The sequence below is a fragment of the Ochotona princeps genome, chromosome 30, assembly GCF_030435755.1.
Source record: "Ochotona princeps isolate mOchPri1 chromosome 30, mOchPri1.hap1, whole genome shotgun sequence".
Lineage (NCBI taxonomy): Eukaryota > Metazoa > Chordata > Mammalia > Lagomorpha > Ochotonidae > Ochotona > Ochotona princeps.
In genome coordinates, this window is record NC_080861.1 from 19,072,920 (window position 1) to 19,092,815 (window position 19,896).

General features: G+C 44.6%; 1 protein-coding gene across 6 annotated transcripts in view; it reads left to right on the forward strand.

The window, feature by feature from the left end:
- Positions 1-19,896, forward strand: part of GOLGA4 (golgin A4) — an 86,824-nt gene that overhangs the window by 15,770 nt on the left and 51,158 nt on the right. For 3 of the 6 annotated variants that reach the window (XM_058657268.1, XM_058657269.1, XM_058657272.1), the window contains 9 exons: positions 2,050-2,115; positions 3,779-4,093; positions 6,876-6,923; positions 9,960-10,016; positions 13,358-13,456; positions 14,223-14,340; positions 15,424-15,611; positions 15,892-15,975; positions 18,155-18,302. In XM_058657268.1, coding sequence (XP_058513251.1) covers positions 2,050-2,115; positions 3,779-4,093; positions 6,876-6,923; positions 9,960-10,016; positions 13,358-13,456; positions 14,223-14,340; positions 15,424-15,611; positions 15,892-15,975; positions 18,155-18,302 — 1,123 coding nt within the window. The remainder of the gene's footprint in view (positions 1-2,049; positions 2,116-3,778; positions 4,094-6,875; positions 6,924-9,959; positions 10,017-13,357; positions 13,457-14,222; positions 14,341-15,423; positions 15,612-15,891; positions 15,976-18,154; positions 18,303-19,896) is intronic. The other 3 variants (XM_058657270.1, XM_058657273.1, XM_058657271.1) reach the window with 2 other exon arrangements.

A 19,896-nucleotide genomic window follows, 5' to 3' on the forward strand; every position in this document is an offset into this window, starting at 1 on the left:
ATTATGTTGTGACACTGCACTGATATGGGTGATACTCCTTGTAACCCACTGAAAATTCCTCAAATGGCAGAGAACAGAAAGGTAAAAGTTTATTGCCGTGTTCTCTCAAGCCTTCTTTCCTGTGCGACTTTAAGAAAAGTCTTAGACTGATACAATTCAACTAATGTTTATCCTGAAAAGAAAGTGGGTTTTTTTTTAATTAAGAAAAAATTCAAATACATTACGAAAGTGGAAGTAAAAACTTGCCCCATCCTCTTGTCATGATCTCTGGGCAGCAGTTGGCTCCCGGGCCTACTGCACCTGCCGCACGCTCTGCTTTGCTGATTGCACCGCCAGAGCCCTCCCCATGCGGGCAGCCCACACCCTTTGCGTTTGAAGCAAATTTCAAAAATCCTGTCCCGTTTTCTAATGTTTTGGTTAGTATTTAAACGATACAATAGAATCATGTAGACATTTTTATATGTATCATGTCTCAGTAGTTTGTGTCAAATACTTCATCAGAGTTCAGGAGCCTGAGATGCGCTTTGTAGAGCTCTGTGCTGTCTGCGTGGATATGGAAGAGTCAGGCCAGATCAGAGGGAGGAAAACGTGCACCAACGAAGCTGCCGAGCTGCTGAAGCAAGGTGGCTAGAGCTGTCTTTGTGGAGATGCTTTTAAAACATGGAGGTATTTTATTATGAGCTGTTTCTAAAGCTCCAACCGTAGCTTGATGATTAGTTTTTTTTTTTTTTTTAATTTTGTTATTATTGGAAAGCCGGATATACAGAGAGGAGGAGAGACAGAGAGGAAGATCTTCCATCCGATGTTTCACTCCCCAAGTGAGCCGCAATGGGCTGGTGCGCGCCGATCCGAAGCCGGGAACCAGGAACCTCCTCCGGGTCTCCCATGCGGGTGCAGGGTCCCAATGCATTGGGCCATCCTCTCCTGCTTTCCCAGGCCACAAGCAGGGAGCTGGATGGGAAGTGGAGCTGCCAGGATTAGAACCGGCGCCCATATGGGATCCCGGGGCTTTCAAGGTGAGGACTTTAGCCTCTAGGCCACGCCGCTGGGCCCTGATGATTAGTTTTGTACCTCATGATTGTAGCATAGAATTTTGAATCTTAAGGAATTTCATGTGTTGCCATGATCCATGAACATTCTAACTGGCAGAAGGTTGCTTATCTTGGGCATTTGCCTTATCAACTGAGGAAAGCAAACAGCTTTCACACATGGGAGAAGTTTTATATTAGAAGCTTTTCTGATATTGTCACAACAATTTCATTTAGATTGCTGTCCTCAAATGAATGTGGCAACTTCATTACTTTTATTTTTTTAAAGATTTATTTATTTTTATTGCAAAGTCAGATATACAGGGAGGAGGAGAGACAGAGAGGAAGATCCTCCATCTGCTGATTGACCCCCAAGTGACCACAGTGACTGGAGCTGTGCCTATCTGAAACCAGGAGCCTCTTCCTGGTCTCCCCCATGGGTGCAGGGTCCCAAGACTTTGGGCCGTCCTTGACTGCTTTGCCAGGACACAAGCATGGAGCTGGATGGGAAGTGGAGCAGCCGGGATTAGAACCGGCGCCCATATGGGATCCTGGCATGTTCAAGGCGAGGATTTTAGCCGCTAGGCTATTGTACTGGGCCCAGTTTCATTACTTATTATCAAGATATTCCTTATTGGTTAATCAGATAAATTTGTTATTTTAGGGAATAATTGAAATTACTTCTTTTTCAAGATAGGTTTTTTGTTTAAGTTTTGCTAATTGAGTTCCTGGTATTGGATTTTGTAACGGGAGAAAAAAATTAGAGATGGGCTGTGTGATTAGCTTGAAATAATTTTTGTTACTAATCTTTGCTATTTAGTTATAAATATTACAGTAAAATGACTTTTCTAAAATACTCACCATACTAGTTTTGCCTTGCATGAAAATATTAATAAATGAAAAGTTACTAATTTTGTTTAATAGATAAATGTGTCCAGTAGGTCTTGATACTTGGATTTTGTTTTTGTTGCAGGCTGGTTGTCTGTTCCTCTTCCTTATGGAACTTCTTTTGTTTCCTTAGAATGCATCTGCCTACGCCATGAGACCTTCTGACAGTGTTAATGGAAGTGAGCCAACCATTCATCAGGTAGGGTCTGTTCCCTATTTTTTTTTTGTAAGATTTATTTTTATTACAAAGTCAGATATACAGAGAGGAGGAGAGAGAGAGAGGAAGATCTTCCGTCCGATGATTCACTCCCCAGGTGAGCCGCAATGGGCCGATACGCACCGATCCGATGCCAGGAACCAGGAACCTCTTCCAGGTCTCCCACACAGGTGCAGGGTCCCAAAGCATTGGGCCGTCCTCAACTGCTTTCCCAGGCCACAAGCAGGGAGCTGGATGGGAAGTGGAGCTGAGGGATTAGAACCGGTGCCCATATGGGATCCCGGGGCGTTCTTGGCGAGGACTTTAGCTGCTAGGCCACGCCGCCGGGCCCTTATTTTTTTTTTTAAGCAATTCAGAATATTGGTCAATCTATATCTGTGTAAGCATTTGAATCTCCATTGAAACTATAGTGTTCAGACATGTGAAATAATACGTATTGCCAATGTAACTGTGTTTCTTGTTTCCTGGGAAAAGTTTAAACTGGATTTAACATCCATTTATTTCTCATTTTAAAATTTAAGGGAAATAAAGTAAATAGATTTAAAAAAAATGAAATCTGGCCTTATAGGTTTTTTAAAGAATATTTATTTACTTTCATTGGAAATGCAGATTTACAGAGAAACAGAGAGAGAAAAAAATCTTTCATCTGCTGGTTCACTCCCCACGTGGCTGCAATGGTTGGGGCAGAGCTAATCCAGAGCCAGGAGCCAAGAGCTTGCTTCGTATGGGTCTCCCACATAGGTGTAGGGCCCCAAGGCTTTGGGCCGCCGTTGGCAGTCACTTGGGGAGTGAATCATCGGATGGAGGATCTTTCTGTCTCTCCTCTATGTCTGACTTTGTAATAAAAATAAATAAATCTTTAAAAAAAATAATGTTTTAAGTCAAAATGAATTCACAGTATACACATTCTTTTATAACGGGATTGTTTGCCATTGTCTACTGTGTCCTGGGGTTCTTTCCATGAGTGTCTAATGTGTCTTGTAGTGATTGAACATTTGTATTTATTTAGGTTTGACTGTTGTACGGAACTGAAATGAATCTATTGGTGTGTGAAGGTTGTAGACCATTTTGGCCAATCTTTACTTTCAACAGCTATTAATGGATTAGGATGTTAACCCATACTATCATTAATGTCGCTTAGAAATATTTTTAAACCTCTAAAAGTGTGTGTGATTTTTAAAATTATACACTGAAGAGCATCTTTTTGTTTCGTTACAATCTTTGCCCACTTGTGACTCTGTCTCCCCTGAGCATCTCACTCCTGGGGTCTTTGAGACAGAGTCGACCCCATTGTGGGAGCCTGCCACGGTGCGCACCTGTGTTTTACATACTTGGTATACACTGGCAGCAAAACATGGTGCCTCCAAATGGCCACTGCCTTCAAGGAGAGTATTGTTCAGGTGACAGACCCTCTCAGCACTCCCAGGAGATCAGGGCCAGAGCGACTTAGTCAAGGTCATGCAACTGGCTGCCAGACCTGGGAGCCGCACCCCCGGCCTCTCACGCCTACTCCTGCACTGTTTCAGACAGCAGTGTGTTACATACAAAGCCATGCATGTAGCATGGATCTCCTAGTGTGGCTGGGGGTGGTGCAGATGACGTGTATGCACTTGAACCCTCATTCTCCTTTCGCTTTTGGTTGCAGTCAGGTGACACGCAGTCTTTTGCACAGAAGCTCCAGCTCCGGGTGCCCTCCATGGAGTCTTTGTTTCGAAGTCCGATCAAGGAATCTCTGTTCCGGTCTTCTTCCAAAGAGTCTTTGGTGCGAACCTCGTCCAGGGAGTCCTTGAATCGGCTTGACCTGGACAGTTCCCCTGCCGCCTTTGACCCGCCCTCTGACATGGAGAGTGAGGCCGAAGACTCCCTTGGTGGTTCCGACAGTCTCAACAAAGAGCAGCTGATTCAGCGCTTACGAAGGATGGAACGAAGCTTGAGTAGCTACAGAGGAAAGTATTCGGAGGTACGGGCAGAGCCTCTGTTCCCAGTAGACAGAGTCATGGGCACATCAGAGTTGGATGTCACTCACCCAAAGCCTTTGCTCCTGTCCTGTTCTCGCCTTCCTACGACCCCATTGCTTTTAGCCGTGTGCTTATTTAACTAAGCTGGATTGCCCAGGTCCCGTGCTCAGCTGGTACTGGTAGGTAGTCTGGCAGTGTCTTGTCGAAGACCTGCAGGTGCAGGGACCCTTCAGCAAGATGGCCAGTGAATGTTTGGAGAAGGTTCCCTTGCCTAACTTTTTGATTCCCACATTCTGTGTCCCTTTCTTTTCACACTTCTCTTCAAGGTCATGTGGCCACCCAGTGTCAAGTTCATTCTCTTTTCCTCCTCCTACACCCGCACTTGCTCATCTCTAAGGACCGTGGCTTCAGAAGCTACCCACCGCACACCCACTAGGATTTACTGTAGTTATGTTTTAGGTTGTCTGTTGATCTTTAGATTGGCTCATTCTCATTGTGCCTGCATTGATATTTTTGCCTTGTATGAATCTCCTTTAATTAAAAAAAAATAATTGGGCCAGTGTTGTGTGTAAATGGATAAAGCTGCTGCCTGTGATGTAAGCATCCTATATGCGCACTAGTTCAAATCCAGGCTGCTCCACCTCCAGACCAGCTCCCTCTTAGTGTCCCGGGAAAGACAGCCGGGCCTCTGCATCCACGTGGGGAGCCAGAAGGAGTTTTTGGCCCCTGGCTTTGGTCTGGCTCTGCCCTGGCTATTGCGGCCACTTGGTGGGTGAAGATGGAATCTTTCTCTGTCTCCATCTCCCCTTCTCTCTGTAGCTTGGCCTTTCAATAAATAGTCCTGAAAAGTTTTGATGTTCATTCATTTTATTTGAAAGGCAGACAGAGACAAACAGACCTGCATACACCCTGACATGTAAAGATCTTGCATCCCCTGGTTTGCTCCCTAAACTCCCACAGCAACAGGGGCTGGGGCAGGCTGAATTCAGGAGCCTGGGACGGCACCCGAGTCTCCCATTTGGCTGTCAGGGGCCGAAGTGCTGGAGGCATTGCCTGCTGCCTTCTGGGGTATTTTAGCAGGGAGCTGGCATTGGAAGCAGAGCAGGAAGTAACCGCAGCAACTCAGTTGTGAGATGTGGGTGTCCCGAGCAGCATCTCCACGGCCACCGAGTGCCTGCCTGTCAGGTGAATCTAACCCGTGTGAGGATCACACTCCCTGTCGGTCTTAGGGAGGTAGTAGTGCCGCTTCCGGTTTTCTTTTTGGTCCTTCAGGAACGTGGCTCTTCTCTTTCCGGCTAACTTGTGTTAGTCGCTCTCCCTGCTTCCTTTCCTGTCCTGTTCTGTTGAACCAGTTCTTCCTCAGGTAAGGCCTTCCGGAGGAAGTTGTCCATGACTGTCCTGAATGATGTGTAGCGTTCTGATGATCTTAGGGGTTATAAATCAGCAGGAAGCTCATGTATCCCATGAGGTACTTGTGGAAGCTTGCTACTTTGGTTGTTTTTTCTTTTTTTTACTTTTTACCATAGCTAATAATAGTCTAAAATCATTTTGTTTATGTTTCTTACCATCAGAAACTCGTCCCATAGTTGTTAAGTTGGATGTTGGGGCCTCAGTATAATTAACATTTAATTATGCTGTCACGTTCTATGTGTTATATTTGCATTATCATTTGATTTTGTACCCCGCCTATGAAGTAGATAGTAATTAGCTTTGTTTTGTAGAACGGGGACTGGAGACTCAGAAATTAAGTGACTTGTTTAAAGTCACACAGGTGATGGAGTGTGATTGTCTTCTAGGTCTTGTACTACCTCAGATGCACTCTAGAGGCTTATAAGGCGCAATAATGCTATAGTGACATCAATTCTGGGGTTCCTCTTCTACCCCACCCCATGTCTTTTTGGAGCATTATTTTCTTACCCTGGTGTTGGTAAGAAACACAGGATCCCAGTCTTGGGTAGACTTTTTTTTTATGTCTGTGCCCAGACTCGCCTTCCATTGTTCCTGCCTATTGCCTTTGGGGGCACACAGCGAGCCATCTGCAGAGGGATCTGACCAGACTCAGAATGGAAGCGTGCTTGCCCTCGGCGCGGCAGCCAGTCTCTTTAGAGACCCGTTGGACTTTGATCAAGCAGGGCCTGCTCATTGGCTGAAGCCGCCCAGCCCGCAGATGTATAGCGCTCTCTGGGTTAGGCGTTTAATTTCATCAGGTGGTGTGACAGTGTGTTAACTTAGCTGAAATATGATCTTTAGGCTTTGAAATCCCGCCTTCCCCGGGTTGCTTAGGGTTTTGTTTCTTCAGAACTTTGCAGCGCTGTAGTCTAGAGCCTATAGCCAAAAGGAACTTTAGGGATCACTAACAAGAGCTGCTATAGCCCAAAGCCAGTCACCTGGAGAGCTTCTTAAAATAGATTCCTACTTCTCCACCTCCCTGCACTTCCCCTGTCGCATTCACTTTGAACCCAAGAACTTGCTTTTCCAGCCAACTCCCTGGTGATGTTGCTGATGGGGTCCCAGTCTCCATCTGTGAAACTAGTTGCTGAGGCTTAAGGAGGTGCAGGTCCAAGGAGGAGTCATACGCAGAGTTCATATCTCACAGTCAAGTTGTGTTTTGCTTTTTAGAACGTTTTTCTGTTATGCATTTCACTAGATTGGTTTGTTTATAAAGGCCTCTTCTAGTTGATATATGTTTGGACTGCCTCGAGATGTGTGAGCAGAAGTTTTTTAGAGTTTAATATAACGCCACTGGTTTAAGAATGACTAACATTATTGATGACTTTATTTCAGCTTGTTACAGCTTATCAGACTCTTCAGAGAGAGAAGAAAAAGCTACAAGTAAGTGGTTTATTGGCTGTAGTTTTGAGTCACGAAATGTTAACATTAGAAAAGATACTGTAAAATATTTGTTTCTAGTTGTCTCTTTTTTATATTTCTCCATATGATCAAAGTATTTATTCCGTCTCCCTGCCCTGTAGATGGAATGAGATGTGCCCGAGATTTTGCGTTATTTTAGGGACGAGTTTCTCTGGGTTTGAGGTCCCTGTGGTGGTTAAAGGGTTTGGATTTAAGTCGTGCTTGCCCCCTTTAAGTGTTTCCTCACCTCTCCGTCTGCAGTCGGTTGTAGAAAAGAAAGCCAGCCGTCTGTGTTCTCCCCTCTGTTCGTCCCTGCAGACATCTCTGCCTCCTAGCATGTTGCCAGGTTCCAGCAAGCAGCCTCCCTCCTAAAAGCACTGTTTTCTGAGGCTGCTTCTTGGAAAACTCTTGGTTAAACAGGTGGGGGTAAGGACCTTTGATAGCTTTTCTGGGTGGCCCACCTTGGCCCCACTGTGCCAGAAATATCCTGCCACACATCTGAGCTAAGGGAAAATAGTTACTGTAGTTCACATGGTGCCACCATGCTACGTTTTTAAAGCTATTTTGATTTTTTTTTTAAAGATTTATTCATTTTATTACAGCCAGATATACAGAGAGGAGGAGAGACAGAGAGGAAGATCCTCTGTCCGATGTTTCACTGCCCAAGTGAGCCGCAACGGGCCGATGCGCACTGATCCGAAGCCGGGAACCAGGAACCTCCTCCGGGTCTCCCACGCGGGTGCAGGGTCCCAATGCATTGGGCCGTCCTCCACTGCTTTCCCAGGCCACAAGCAGGGAGCTGGATGGGAAGTGGAGCTGCCGGGATTAGAACCGGTGCCCATATGGGATCCCGGGGCGTTCAAGGCGAGGACTTTAGCTGCCAGGCCACGCCGCCGGGCCCAAAGCTATTTTGATTTTTAAAAAAATGATTTCAAATCACTTAGTATTTGTATCTTTCTTGAAGAATCATATAGCCCAACAAGTTATTTGTAAACTGGCCTTTGCTAAGACTAGTTTGTCTCATATATATTATTTTCAAATAATTAATCTCCCTTACATTTTTATCTCTAATAAGCATTCAATTTCTATTCGGTCTTGAATCTAATCAGCTCAGTATGATTACAGATATTCATTGCTAACTTGGAGTTTAGCTATTCTTACTAAAAATGAAAATTAGATTGTATTGCAAGTAGAGTATTCAGTTCGGTAAATGTTTCCTGAAACTTTAGTTACACCGAAGTACTCTTAATAGTCTAGTCCCACACAATTATTAGAGATGAAATTTAATGATGTTAACTGGTTTCTGCCCATATACACATGTCCATGTGTGCATGTCTCAAAGCCTATTTCTTTAGTAGGCAAACATCCTTTTCATAAAGCCAGAGAGATTAAAAACCCCTGCCAACACAATTGCCAGCACTTTTCATACCAGCTACCACTGAGCTCACATTGTGCGCCAGGCCTTGTGGTGCGAGTGGTACGGACTATGTTCGTTGTTGCACAGCCCAGAACTCGCAGGGAGGAGCACAGGAATCCACTTCCCGGCAGCTGGACTCCAGATCTGGTGGCTGTAAAAGGGCTGGATGAGACTCTTCCATCTTTTACAACATTTATCTTCCTGTGTTTAAAAATTTATATTTGACACTAGGAAAATAAGACCATAATATCGTGGCCATGGGTTTTGTTTTATTCACTTACAAGGCCACAGAAATCCAAGCCAGCCACACTCTCCTGACCATGTAATCCATGCGCCTCCCTGTGCCGTTGCCTTTCGTCACTGCACGCAGGGCACAGGGAGGTAACTGTGTAGTCATCTCCAACGAGAATGGGTGTTCCTTTGATCCCGCAGATTGTAACTTTCCAAGGTTATTTTCTTCTGCTTGTAGAAAGCACACCCTTCGACATCCAAGAGTGACTCATTTCCTCTTACAGCGTTACTGTTTGAGCTCATTGTTTCGTATGTATGATTAATAATTTAGCCATCTATACATTTCCTCAATGATTTCCTTTAATATAAATAAGAGGTATTCCTTTTAGGGAAAAAAAAAGTATGCACTTGCTTTAGCTCTTTGAAAGATAGAATGAGAGGGAGAGAGAGATCTTCCTCTTTGCCGATTCATTTTCCAAATGGCCACAAACTGTCAGAGTTGGGCCAAGCCGGGAACCGGAGCTTCCTCCAAGTCTACCATGTGGGTGGCAGGGACCCAGACCCTTGGGCCATCTTCTGTTGCTTTTCCCAGGCTGTTAACAGGGGGCTAGATCAGAAGTGGAGAGTGCAGGATTTGAAGCCATATGAGGTGCTGTCATTGCAGGTAGCTGCTTTACCCATTTGCCATGCCAGCCCCGAGAGCTATTTCTTTTTAAGCCACAAACTGTCAGAGTTGGAACAGGCTAATACTTGATATATTCCACACATATAGGCTACAGTGAAAGAAATTGTATTTGGAATTTGATTAAGCTTCATTTTGAATTAACGTAATAAAATTTACTTTTTGTTTAAATTATTTGCCTGTGCATTTGAGCAAGTGCATAGAGTTACACAATCACACGTTGTTCTTGAACAAGTGATTGTCCAGTATTTCTCAAATTTGTTTTTAGATTTAGTTCTTTACTTGAAAGGCAAAGTGACACAGAGGTTAAGAGAGAAAAGGGAGAGAGAGAGACAGAGTGCGCGAGCGAGCTTGAGAGAGCAACTAATCTTCCATCTCCTGGTTCACTTCCCACCTGACAGCCAGGGCTGAGCTAGGCCGACTCCAGGAAGCTGGAATTTCATGTGTTTCCTGCTTGGGTGGCAGGAGCCCAAGCACTTGGGCCATCACCCACTGCTCTCGGGGCATTTGGAGTAGCTGGGGCCCCACTTGGTGCTTTGATATAGGCACAGGTATTGCAGATCACAGTTTAACCTTCTGTGCCTCAAGACCGTCTGCCACAGTTGTTGTAATTTTAAAATAATTTTTGTTAACTTATTGGACATCATGCAGTTTTGTTTAATGGCTTTTTTTTTTTTTTTAATTAAAGGGTATATTAAGTCAGAGTCAAGATAAAGCACTCCGGAGAATTGGAGAATTAAGAGAGGTAAGTTTTACTGAATAGTACTTAAAGAACAGTAATTAAATCTTTGATATGGATTGGAACTTTTGTATGTGTTGGAGTAGTTTCAGATGCACTTAATTACTTACAATAACGATTAATCAGCCCAGGTTATAAAGCCAAGACTAAGCCTGAGTTTTTAGATATGTGATTTTTCTAAACGTGTGTTGTTGGAATAAGAGTAAGAATGGCCTTGGTTAGCGACAAGAACAGCTTTTGTACGAACAGTTGGTTGTAACTTGTAGAGTTCAGCTGTCCCTGAAGCGGCCAGGCTTCATTTCGTTTTTCCTAAGCAACCAACTTCATGGTAAAATAAAATACTAATTAGGTTCATTGTAATTTGGTGGGGAGGAGGGGGACATGATGATTTTTCTAATGGATTAAGACTTAGCTCCTTTATGTCTTACTGGGACCCCACTTGCTGTCTGAGTGGGCGGGACCCGTCCTGGTTTCACCTCCCTGTCTCACGTGAGCCTGCTCTGCTCTGCATGAGTGCCTGTTGATTCCTTGGGGTCCATTTGACACTTTATTGCTTCCCCCATTGTTGGTGATGCTCTTCGTTTGTATTTTGGTATTTATTAGAAATGGTGGAAATATATTCTGCAAGTAGGTTTTAACACGATGTATTGCTTTACAAAAGAAATTTCCTTAGGTTTACGGACTTTAAAGAGGAGAGCAATGTGAACACGTGGTAAGGGTGTTCCCATCAAGCCCAGCTGCTCAGTTAGGATGGGGCAGGCTTCCTTGGAAGATAAAGTTTGAGGCACACCTTTATAGGAACGTTTCACCACCAGATGGCACCGCAAGTCAGGATGAGAGAGGGTGGTACCAGTGCTGGCAGACCGGTGTCGGTGTGTGCACTCTGTCTTCAGAGTGTGAGCCTGCCACAGACTAAGCTGGCAGGGTGTTGGTAACCAGGGCAGGAACTTGTGTGTCAGGGGTCCAGGCTCTCACATGCGGCATCGGGTAAGATGCACGCCTGGAGGGACGCAGGAAAACACTCTGAGATAAAATGTCACAGAGTAGAATATGTCAGTGCAGGGAATCATTTCAGAGCTACATAACATAAGGGATATAATTTCCTATGTTTTATTATAAAATAAAAATGGGATGAGGCCTGGTGCTGTAGCCTAGCAGCTGGAGTCGTCGCCTTGAATGTATGGGCACTGGTTCTCATCCCAGTGGCCCCGCTTCCCAAATGCCCACCATGGCTGGGGATGGGCCAGGCAGAAGCCAGGAGCCAGGAGCCAGGAACTCCATCGCTGTTTCAGAAGTAGGTGGCAGGGGTTCAAGCCCTGGACCATTCTCTGTTTTGCCAGGCACATTAGCAGGAAGCTAGATTGGAAGTGGAACAGTCTGAGCTCAAAGCAAAACCTATATGGGGTGCCAGTGTCACAGGCTCTGGCCTAACTCACTGAACTGCAACACCGGTCTACTGACTGTTGAGTTCCCTTAAAAAAAGAAAAAAAAGACTTTTGTTTTTATTATTTGAAAGATTGAAAGAGAGGGAGAGAGGCATTTGGAGATTTGCTATGTGCTGGTCCATCATCTAAATGCTGACAACTGAGAGCAAGCTAGGCCAAAACCAGGAGCCAGAAACAGTCCAGGGCTCCAGGTGGGCAGAAGTTCACGTACTTGGCGGGCCACCTGCTGGCCCCTGAGCTGTGATGAAGCAGCGTTTGGGAGCAGAGCTGTGACTCGATCCCCCACACACCGACATGGAATGCGGTTGTCGCAGGTGGCGTGTCAACCACTGTGTCAAATGTCCAACCCTAGGACAGTTGCTTCATTGAAAGAAATTTAGATACAAGAAAAATCTCTCCACATTGACCCCTCCACCATGGGTCTGTGGAAATTTCACTCTGGATCTGAGCAGCGTTGGAGTGGGGAAACCACGTGAGGAGGTGATAGGCAGAGGAACAGTAGAGGGGGGCTCAGAAATCAGCTCGGAGACGGGCGTCAGGCAGTTAGGGGACAGTAGGTGGCAGATAGTATTGTAACAAATGTGTGAGCAATGGATTTAACTAGAAGACTTCAGGTAAGAAATTTCTAGAAGGCTGTCAAAGGAAATCAGTTATTGGAAATGATAGAAATCTTGTTTGTGGTTATAGTTGTGGGAAAAGGTAGACACTAAACATTGTGGAGAATTTGCAAGCTAATTGTATGTAGGAATCAACAAAGATAAATGCTTGAATATCTTAGTTAATTGGTGAGGTAGGCATTCTGTGTGTTGGATCTCTAACAGGACACAGGCTTGGCCCCGGAAGGGGCTGCAGAGCTGGGGAAGGAAAGAGGAACCTCCCTAAGTCCTGGAAAGCAGGTGCCTTGTTGAGAAGCTAATTATTATTAGTGGCTGGTATAACCGAGAGATAAAGATCTTTGGATTTAGTTAAGTCCCATTAATGCTAAAGAAAGCAATATGGTTGTTAATTTCAGGGACTAGAAATGTGATTCTTTGCTGATGAACTAGTTAGTCTTCATTTTACAAATCAAGGTTTGTGTTAAAAGCTCTGGAGGAGGACTGTTGAGTGTCGCCGGACCGTTTAGTTTTGGGTCAAGTGTCTACCGCGATAGAATCAATAAGATCTCCCAAAATAGCACTTTCACCTCGAGGAAGTTGTTATCCCCTCCTTTGTTTTAAACTCTTTATTTTATACAATTCCTTAGGCTCAGGGATTTCCTCTTCCACCCTTCCCCACTCCCTCCCCCGCAGCTGTTTCGCCCTGTATTGTAACATTAGGTTAGTCTCTCAACAGCTGTTGTAAGTCCATCATTCTATTTAAATACATCCTGACAATGTAGGTATAGAGAATGTGAGAAGTCCGGCATTCTATGGTAAGATGTGTTGGGCAGCTTCCCCGGGAGTCCATCTTTTGGTAGCAATGCATAGTGCAGTATGTCTTCACTTCATGGTGTACTGCCTGCATCATGCAGATCCTCTACATGTATATATGTGCATGCATGCTTACCTGTATGTCTGGAGAGCTTGTGTCTTGCATGAAGGTTGCCGCATGTCAGGGGGAACATACGAATATTTGTCCTCTTAGGTTTGCGTTGTTACTCTCTTTGTTGTCAACTCATTACAACTCCAGAGCGTGAACTTTTTCTTCTTGGACTTTAATATTCATTTAGGAACACAATTATTTTTTAATGTGAATGTCTTAAATAATGTTTCAGATACTGATTATTCTCTTTTACTATTGTTGATATTGTATCTGAAGTCAAATACGCAGCTAGGTTGGTTATGGTTCTAAATTTAGAAAACCTTAAGTTTGTACTGTTTAGTCTTAAACTGAAAATTGCCTATAAACTCTTTCATGCTGTAGGAGCTCCAGATGGACCAGCAGGCAAAGAAACACCTGCAGGAGGAGTTTGATGCCGCGCTGGAGGAGAAGGACCAGCACATCAGTGTGCTTCAAACTCAGGTGTGGAGCAAGGGGAGGCGTGCAGGACTGCCGCAGAGGCAGACGCAAGGGCTCGGTGGGGCAGCCAAGGGGTTCCAGGTTTTTGTGTTTGTTTTTTTTTTTTTTTAATTTTTGTTTTTTAAAAAAAGACGTATTTTAAAAATGTGTTGCTTTCCTTCAGTCAATTTTAAAAGTCATTTAAAAATATTAATTTTAATTTTTTTTTTTAGCTTTGGTCTGTTTTTATTTACTATGATGTCATTGTCAACCATCAATATGAAATCTAACTGCAGGGCTTGGTGCAATGGCCTAGTCTCTAAATCTTAAATCCTTGCAAGTGCTGGCATCCCATATGGATGCTGGCTCATGTCCCTGCTGCTCCCCTTCCCATCCAGCCCCCTGCTTGTAGTCTGAGAAAGCATTCAAGGATGCCCAAAGCCTTGGGACCTTACACCCGCATGGGAGAACTAGAGGAGGCTCCTGGCTCTTGGCTTCAGACTGGCTCAGCTCCAGCCAGTGTGGCTACTTGGGGAATGATCCATCTGGTGGAAGATCTTTCTGCCTCTCCTTCTCTGTAAATCTGACTTTCCAATAAAATAAATAAACCTTAAAAAAAGAAGAAGAAGAAGAAGAAATCTAAGTGCATTGCCAGCAGCCTTTTTGGTCTTGATTTTTTTCCCCTTCTGTGTAGTAAAAGGGTTACCATTTACTCCAGCCCTGTCTGTGTCCAGGTAGTATTACTGTATGTTTTTCTGATTAGTTTTCTAATGAAGTACCTGTATTTTAGGTTTCTCTGCTGAAACAGCGGTTGCGAAATGGCCCAGGGAATGTGGACCTCCCCAAACCTCTCTCTGAGATAGAGCCACAGGAAGAAGAGGGACCGGAGAGTCCCGTGGAGCCAGCAGGTAGGCTGCGCTTGGTTGGACGGCTGACTCAAGACCAGAGGAGGGTGGTGCGCGAGGACGGGGGTAGAAGCAGCGTCATTGCCAGAGCGGGGCGAGGACCTTGTTGCCTTGTTGTCTCTCTGTTATTTTAGGAGAGAGGAAGTAACTGCTCTAAAACTTGAAAGTTTCATAACCCGTGAGTTGTGTGACATTTTGTTACAATTGAAATTTAAAATGAAATGTTTCAATGAAATTGAAATGTTATTGAAAATGTACGGAAGTTTATTATGTTAAACTCTTCTATTATTAGCAGTAGGTACATTTCATATCAGATCAGTTCTGTTGATTGTTAATATGCTACTAGTATTTGGATATTTTTATCTTTTGAATAAATAGTACATGTTCATATATTCTGAGATGCCTATACATAACTGAAAAAGAAGAAATAGTAAAGTTTTGTCTGAAAATTCAGCTACACCCCCTCTCTGTTCTTTCAGATGTTAAGGTACATATTGAGTCAAATTCCTATTTTTCATCTCAGTGATAAAGAGAGGCTGTGCAGAACTTTTGGTCCAACCAGAGCCATAGGAAGTTGCCAAGCACCTTGCTGCCTGTATGGTCAGCTTCAGGGGGTCTTGGTAGCCCTCTGGGATGCAGAAACTTCCCTGATTCAAGTTAGGATTTGGAGATGGGAGGCCGCAGCAGAACTCCTCCCAGGAAGAGATTAGAATGTGGTCAGAGAACCACTGGACTAGTTTTGATGTGAGCTAAGACATGGGCAAGAGGGTTTGTAATTTTGAATAATAAAAGATGGTTATGAGACTTTGTTGTAAGGAGGGTAAATTCAGTTTGTGCAGGGTTGTATCATGGAGGAGGTGAATGCAGTATTCTTCAGGTGAAGATCAAACACATGGGAACTAGGAGTGGGGCTTGGAAGGGGCCTCATTAGGAGCCCCCCGTTAGTGATCCGGGATGATGGTTCTGTTGCTTCTGGAGGTGGCCCTGAGTGTGAAGTACCAGGATGTGCTCTTGCATACTAGCAGACTCGCCGGAGAGTTCCGTGTGCCTTGCTGACTGTCCCTTCCTGCTCTGCTTCCTCGCTAGTGGGAGACGGAGCCTCTGCTAAAACGCTGGAAGCTCTCCAGCAAAGAGTGCGGCGTCAGGAGAGCCTGCTGCAGCGCTGTAAGGAGACCATTCAGTCGCACAAGGAGCAGTGCGCGCTGCTCACCAGTGAGAAGGAGGCCCTGCAGGAGCAGCTGGAGGAAAGGCTTCAAGAACTGGAGAAGATGAAGGTGACATCTCCTTTCTCATTTCCTCCTGTGGCTCCCCAGGCTCCCGTGTGCTCTCCACCTGGCCAGCAGGCCTTCCTCCACCCGGCCAACTGGCCAGAAGGGCCGTCCTTCTTCGGGCGCCGCCGTGCCCTGGGCTCCGCAGCACCTACTGTCCTTTTGAGACTTGCTGTATACCTTCCTCCCAGTGGACTGTTAGACGTGTCTAAGTTAGATGAAATGTTAGCATTCTCGTCTGAGAAGCTTTACTAGAAATGGAAATGAACTTTTAAAATTTTTTTAGGAGCTTCATATGGCTGAGAAGACTAAACTTATCACTCAGTTGCGTGATGCAAAGAACTTAATTGAACAGCTTGAACAAGATAAGGTAACCAACAACAAAGCTTATGATACTAAAATCTGTCAGGGGGCCCAAAACTTGACCTTTACTGAAGTAACTGGAAGCGTTCATAGTTGTGCCTTCCAGATGTGTTAACAGCTGCTTCCCTGAAGACGCCCTTTAACTGCACCTGGATCTCACTGCTAGCTGTAGTTAGTACCATGTGAAATGATTCTGTGCCTCGGAGTTCTCCATCCCAGCCAGAATTTCAATTTGTAGATTAGAATATCTGCTGTAGCAGAAATCTGTACTTACATATACATCTATACATTTATTTATAGCAAAAAGCATTCTAAATCGGAGTAGTATCAGTCTATTTTTTTCAAATATGGAAACGAATTATTCTCTAAGTCACCCAATAAGTGACTGTTAGTATACACAGAGAAATCAAGTTTTGGCGAGTGTAGGTGATCTTGGAGGATGGAGGAAGGGGTGAGACTTGCCCTTAGCTGTTGGACTTGGAGTGACAACTGTAGTTATGAGCTAAGGCTTGAAATGGCCCTACTTTTAAAAACATGCCAGGGGCTGGTGTGTGGTGCACCATGTTAACCCGGCCCTGTGACCTCTGCATGGCACACTGGGACACTGATTCAAGTCCCAGCTGCTCTGCTTCTAACCCAGCTCCCTGCTGGTATGCCTGGGAAGCAGTGGGTGGTGTCCTGCCTCCAAGCAGGAGAGTGAGGCAGAGTTCTTGGCCCCTGGCTTTGGCCTGGTCCAGCCCCAGTTACTGAGTCCACTTGGATTTGGGGAGGTCACCAAAGATCTGTCTTCCACTGTTGCTCTTGCTCACTCAACATGCTCTCTCGCTCTCTCTCTCTCTCTCTCTCTCTCTCTTCCTTCCTGTCACTCTTGGCTTTCCAAAAAAAACAAAAACAAAATCATGTCAGAGCTGCCGAGTTATTGAAAATTTTTATTATTTCTATAATGTTATTTTGCTTCTTCTCTAAACTTCATGAAGGTCTACTTTATAGAAAAATACAAGGAGCTTAAAAGTGACAAAAGAACCGTTTGTTTTAGTAAATCAGTCCCTGTGAACCCACGCCAGTTTGCCTCTGTGTTGCCAGTCCCTGTGTCTCTCCAGATCAGGATTATTTCAGAGCAAGTCTAAGATACAGTTTTCTCACAAGTATCTTAATCTAGCTCTAAAATCGGGAACATTTTAATGTTGCCAAAATATAAGCTCATTATTGTGAACACATCTAAAAATTTAATAATAATTCCTTAATAGAATATGCTGCTTAATTCAGTCTCAGATTTTTTTCCTGTTCCTCTACACATTGATCCCGTTTTTGAATTAGGATCCAAATGAGGTCATTTTATTGCAGTTGGTTGACATGAGTCTTAAACTTCTTATAATCCAAAGGATTGATGATTTTTTTTTTCTCCATCGTAATTTATTTTTTAAAGAAACCAGAGAGTTTTGGTTTGAGACATTACGTAACAGTGTGTCCCCCTACCTTGTTCATGAACATTGGATACCTTGGAGAGTGAGACTGTGAAGCGGTGGTTGGCAAGCTTCGTGCAGCTCGGGCGGTTGTCTTGTGCAGATCACAAACTAGCTGTCACAAAGCATGAACGCTTTTCCGAGAGACAAATTGAACTGTCCCATTTGTGTTAGTCTTAACTGGCTGTTTTAGTAATAATAGTTGGTTATCTTTTCCCACCAGTGACTCTCATTTCCACTGTGCGTTACCCAGAGAGGGAAAGCAGAAAGCAGATTGGAGGAGAGAGGGGAGTCCGGTGTGGTGGTGGGATCAGAGAGTTTCAGGAGAGGAGAGGAAGCTGGGTCCATCTGTGGAACAGCCCGCTCCATCCGGTGTGGTGGCAGGCACCTTACCCTTTAGTGTCTACAACCCTGCTGTCTTCAAGCACAGATCAGTAGTGGTGCTTTGTGTTGGCCCTGAGCCAAATACAAAAGGCTGTGCTCTGTTTATTAGGAACTGTAAGAGAGAACTCTTAACGGCTTCAAGATTAAACTTACTATTAAAATAATATTTTATGTTAAAATATCGTGCTCTCATGCCAGGTAACTGAGGTGTAGAGTGGAGCGTGACTCCCATTATAATTCATGTTCAGTGAAATACTAACATGTTCCGTAAAGTCTGATCTGTGCTGTCGGTGATGCGGTTGGATCGTGCGAATGCTTGAGCGTCTCCCTTCTGTTCAGGGAATGGTCATAGCAGAGACCAAGCGCCAGATGCACGAGACCCTGGAGATGAAAGAAGAAGAAATCGCTCAGCTTCGTAGTCGCATCAAGCAGATGACTACCCAGGGAGAGGAATTACGGGAACAGAAAGAGAAGTCGGAAAGAGCTGGTAAGGACTCAGAGATGACTTGTTTTCTGTTGGAGCTCACAAGTTGCTCAAAGTGGCTGACCGTTTTCAAACTGCTGATGAAAACGTGCAGGTGCACAAGCCGTGCGGCGACGCCACGCTGTGCGTCAGGAGTTCGGAGCTGCACACGCTGTGTGGTCTGTGCAGTGAATCTGGTTCAAGAGTGATTTTTAAATGATCAAATAGTCGAAAAAAAGAAGCAAGTGTGTGATCTGTAAAACCTAAAGCCTAAAATCTATATGCCCTTATAGAAAACTTGCTGACTGTCTTAGAATATCAAAATTCAGGTTTAAAATATTGGCACTTCTAAGCAGACGATAACTGCCACTTTGTAGATGCCCTGAGTTAAACAAGCAAAAGGTACACTGTGCTTTTAAGGGAATGATGAGCAATTCAGTGTTTTATATATATATTATATATTTTAACATGGTGACCATCAAGACTCTAGAGCATAGAGGCAGGTTATGACACTGGGTGCTGCCAGCAAAAGAGAGGCATTAGAAGGAGGAGTGAGGCCAGCTGTATCTTCAGGTCAATGAGGATAGAGTTTTGAGTTGAGCCTCCGATAATGAGTAGAGTGAGCGTAGACGGAGAGATGGGGCTGCCCAATTTTAGGTGTTGCAGGACCTGGGACAGCCATCGGCAGCATAGTGGGCGCGTCCGTCAGCCGGAACCTTTTTGGCTGATGTGGGACATCAAGTTGGCCTGTGAAGAAACTGACTATTGAATTTCAAAAAGGTGAGTAGCTGAAGTAGCTGACTTTAGACTTTGGTATGAAAGGTAACAGGAAGCCAGCATGATGGAAGCTATTAGTATTATATGGAGAGAAAAAAATGAAATGCAAAGTCAGACTTGGACGCAGAGGTAGAAATGCAGCCGGAAGGACTGAAGTCACCCTGGCACCTGGGGACGTGAGGGACGGGTTGTGGGAAGAAGTGGAAGGCAGAATGGTGCAGAGCTCGGTGTTTGAGCAGCTTGGAAGGCAGAGGAAATGACTCCAAAGGCCTTTCTAAAAAGATTTATTTTACTTATTTGAAAGGTAAAGCTAGAAAGAGAGAAGAGCATCTAAGCATCTTGTGTCCTCTGGTTCACTCTCTAAATGGTTACAGAGGTAGGGTTGGCCAGGCCAAACCAGGAGCCTGTAGCTTCATCCAGGTCTACCACGTGGTACATCCACTTGGACCATCCTCTGCTGTTTTCCCAGGTACGTTAACAGAGAGCTGGAGTAGAAGGAATAGTTGGGGCTTAAGCAACTACACCACATTGCTGGCCCCAACTGTAAAGTCTTAGGAAGCTGAATAAGTTGTGCGGAACTAGTGTGGAATTTGAATGAAAGTGAGCATTGAAGTGAGTTGATGAGTTTAAAACTTGAGTTTGAGCCAACTCTGAGCGTTCCCATTGGTCTTGACTTATAACAACTTGAAAATGAGAAATTGGCGCATCCTTCAGGAGTTGAAGCTGGTGGGTTAACCTGTAGGAGAGGACGGTTTCTCTTAAAGGTTATGTTTTACCATGGTACTAGCAGGAATGATGGTAGCAGCAGCTACTGCTAGCCAGCGTGAGGCTGTGCTGGAAG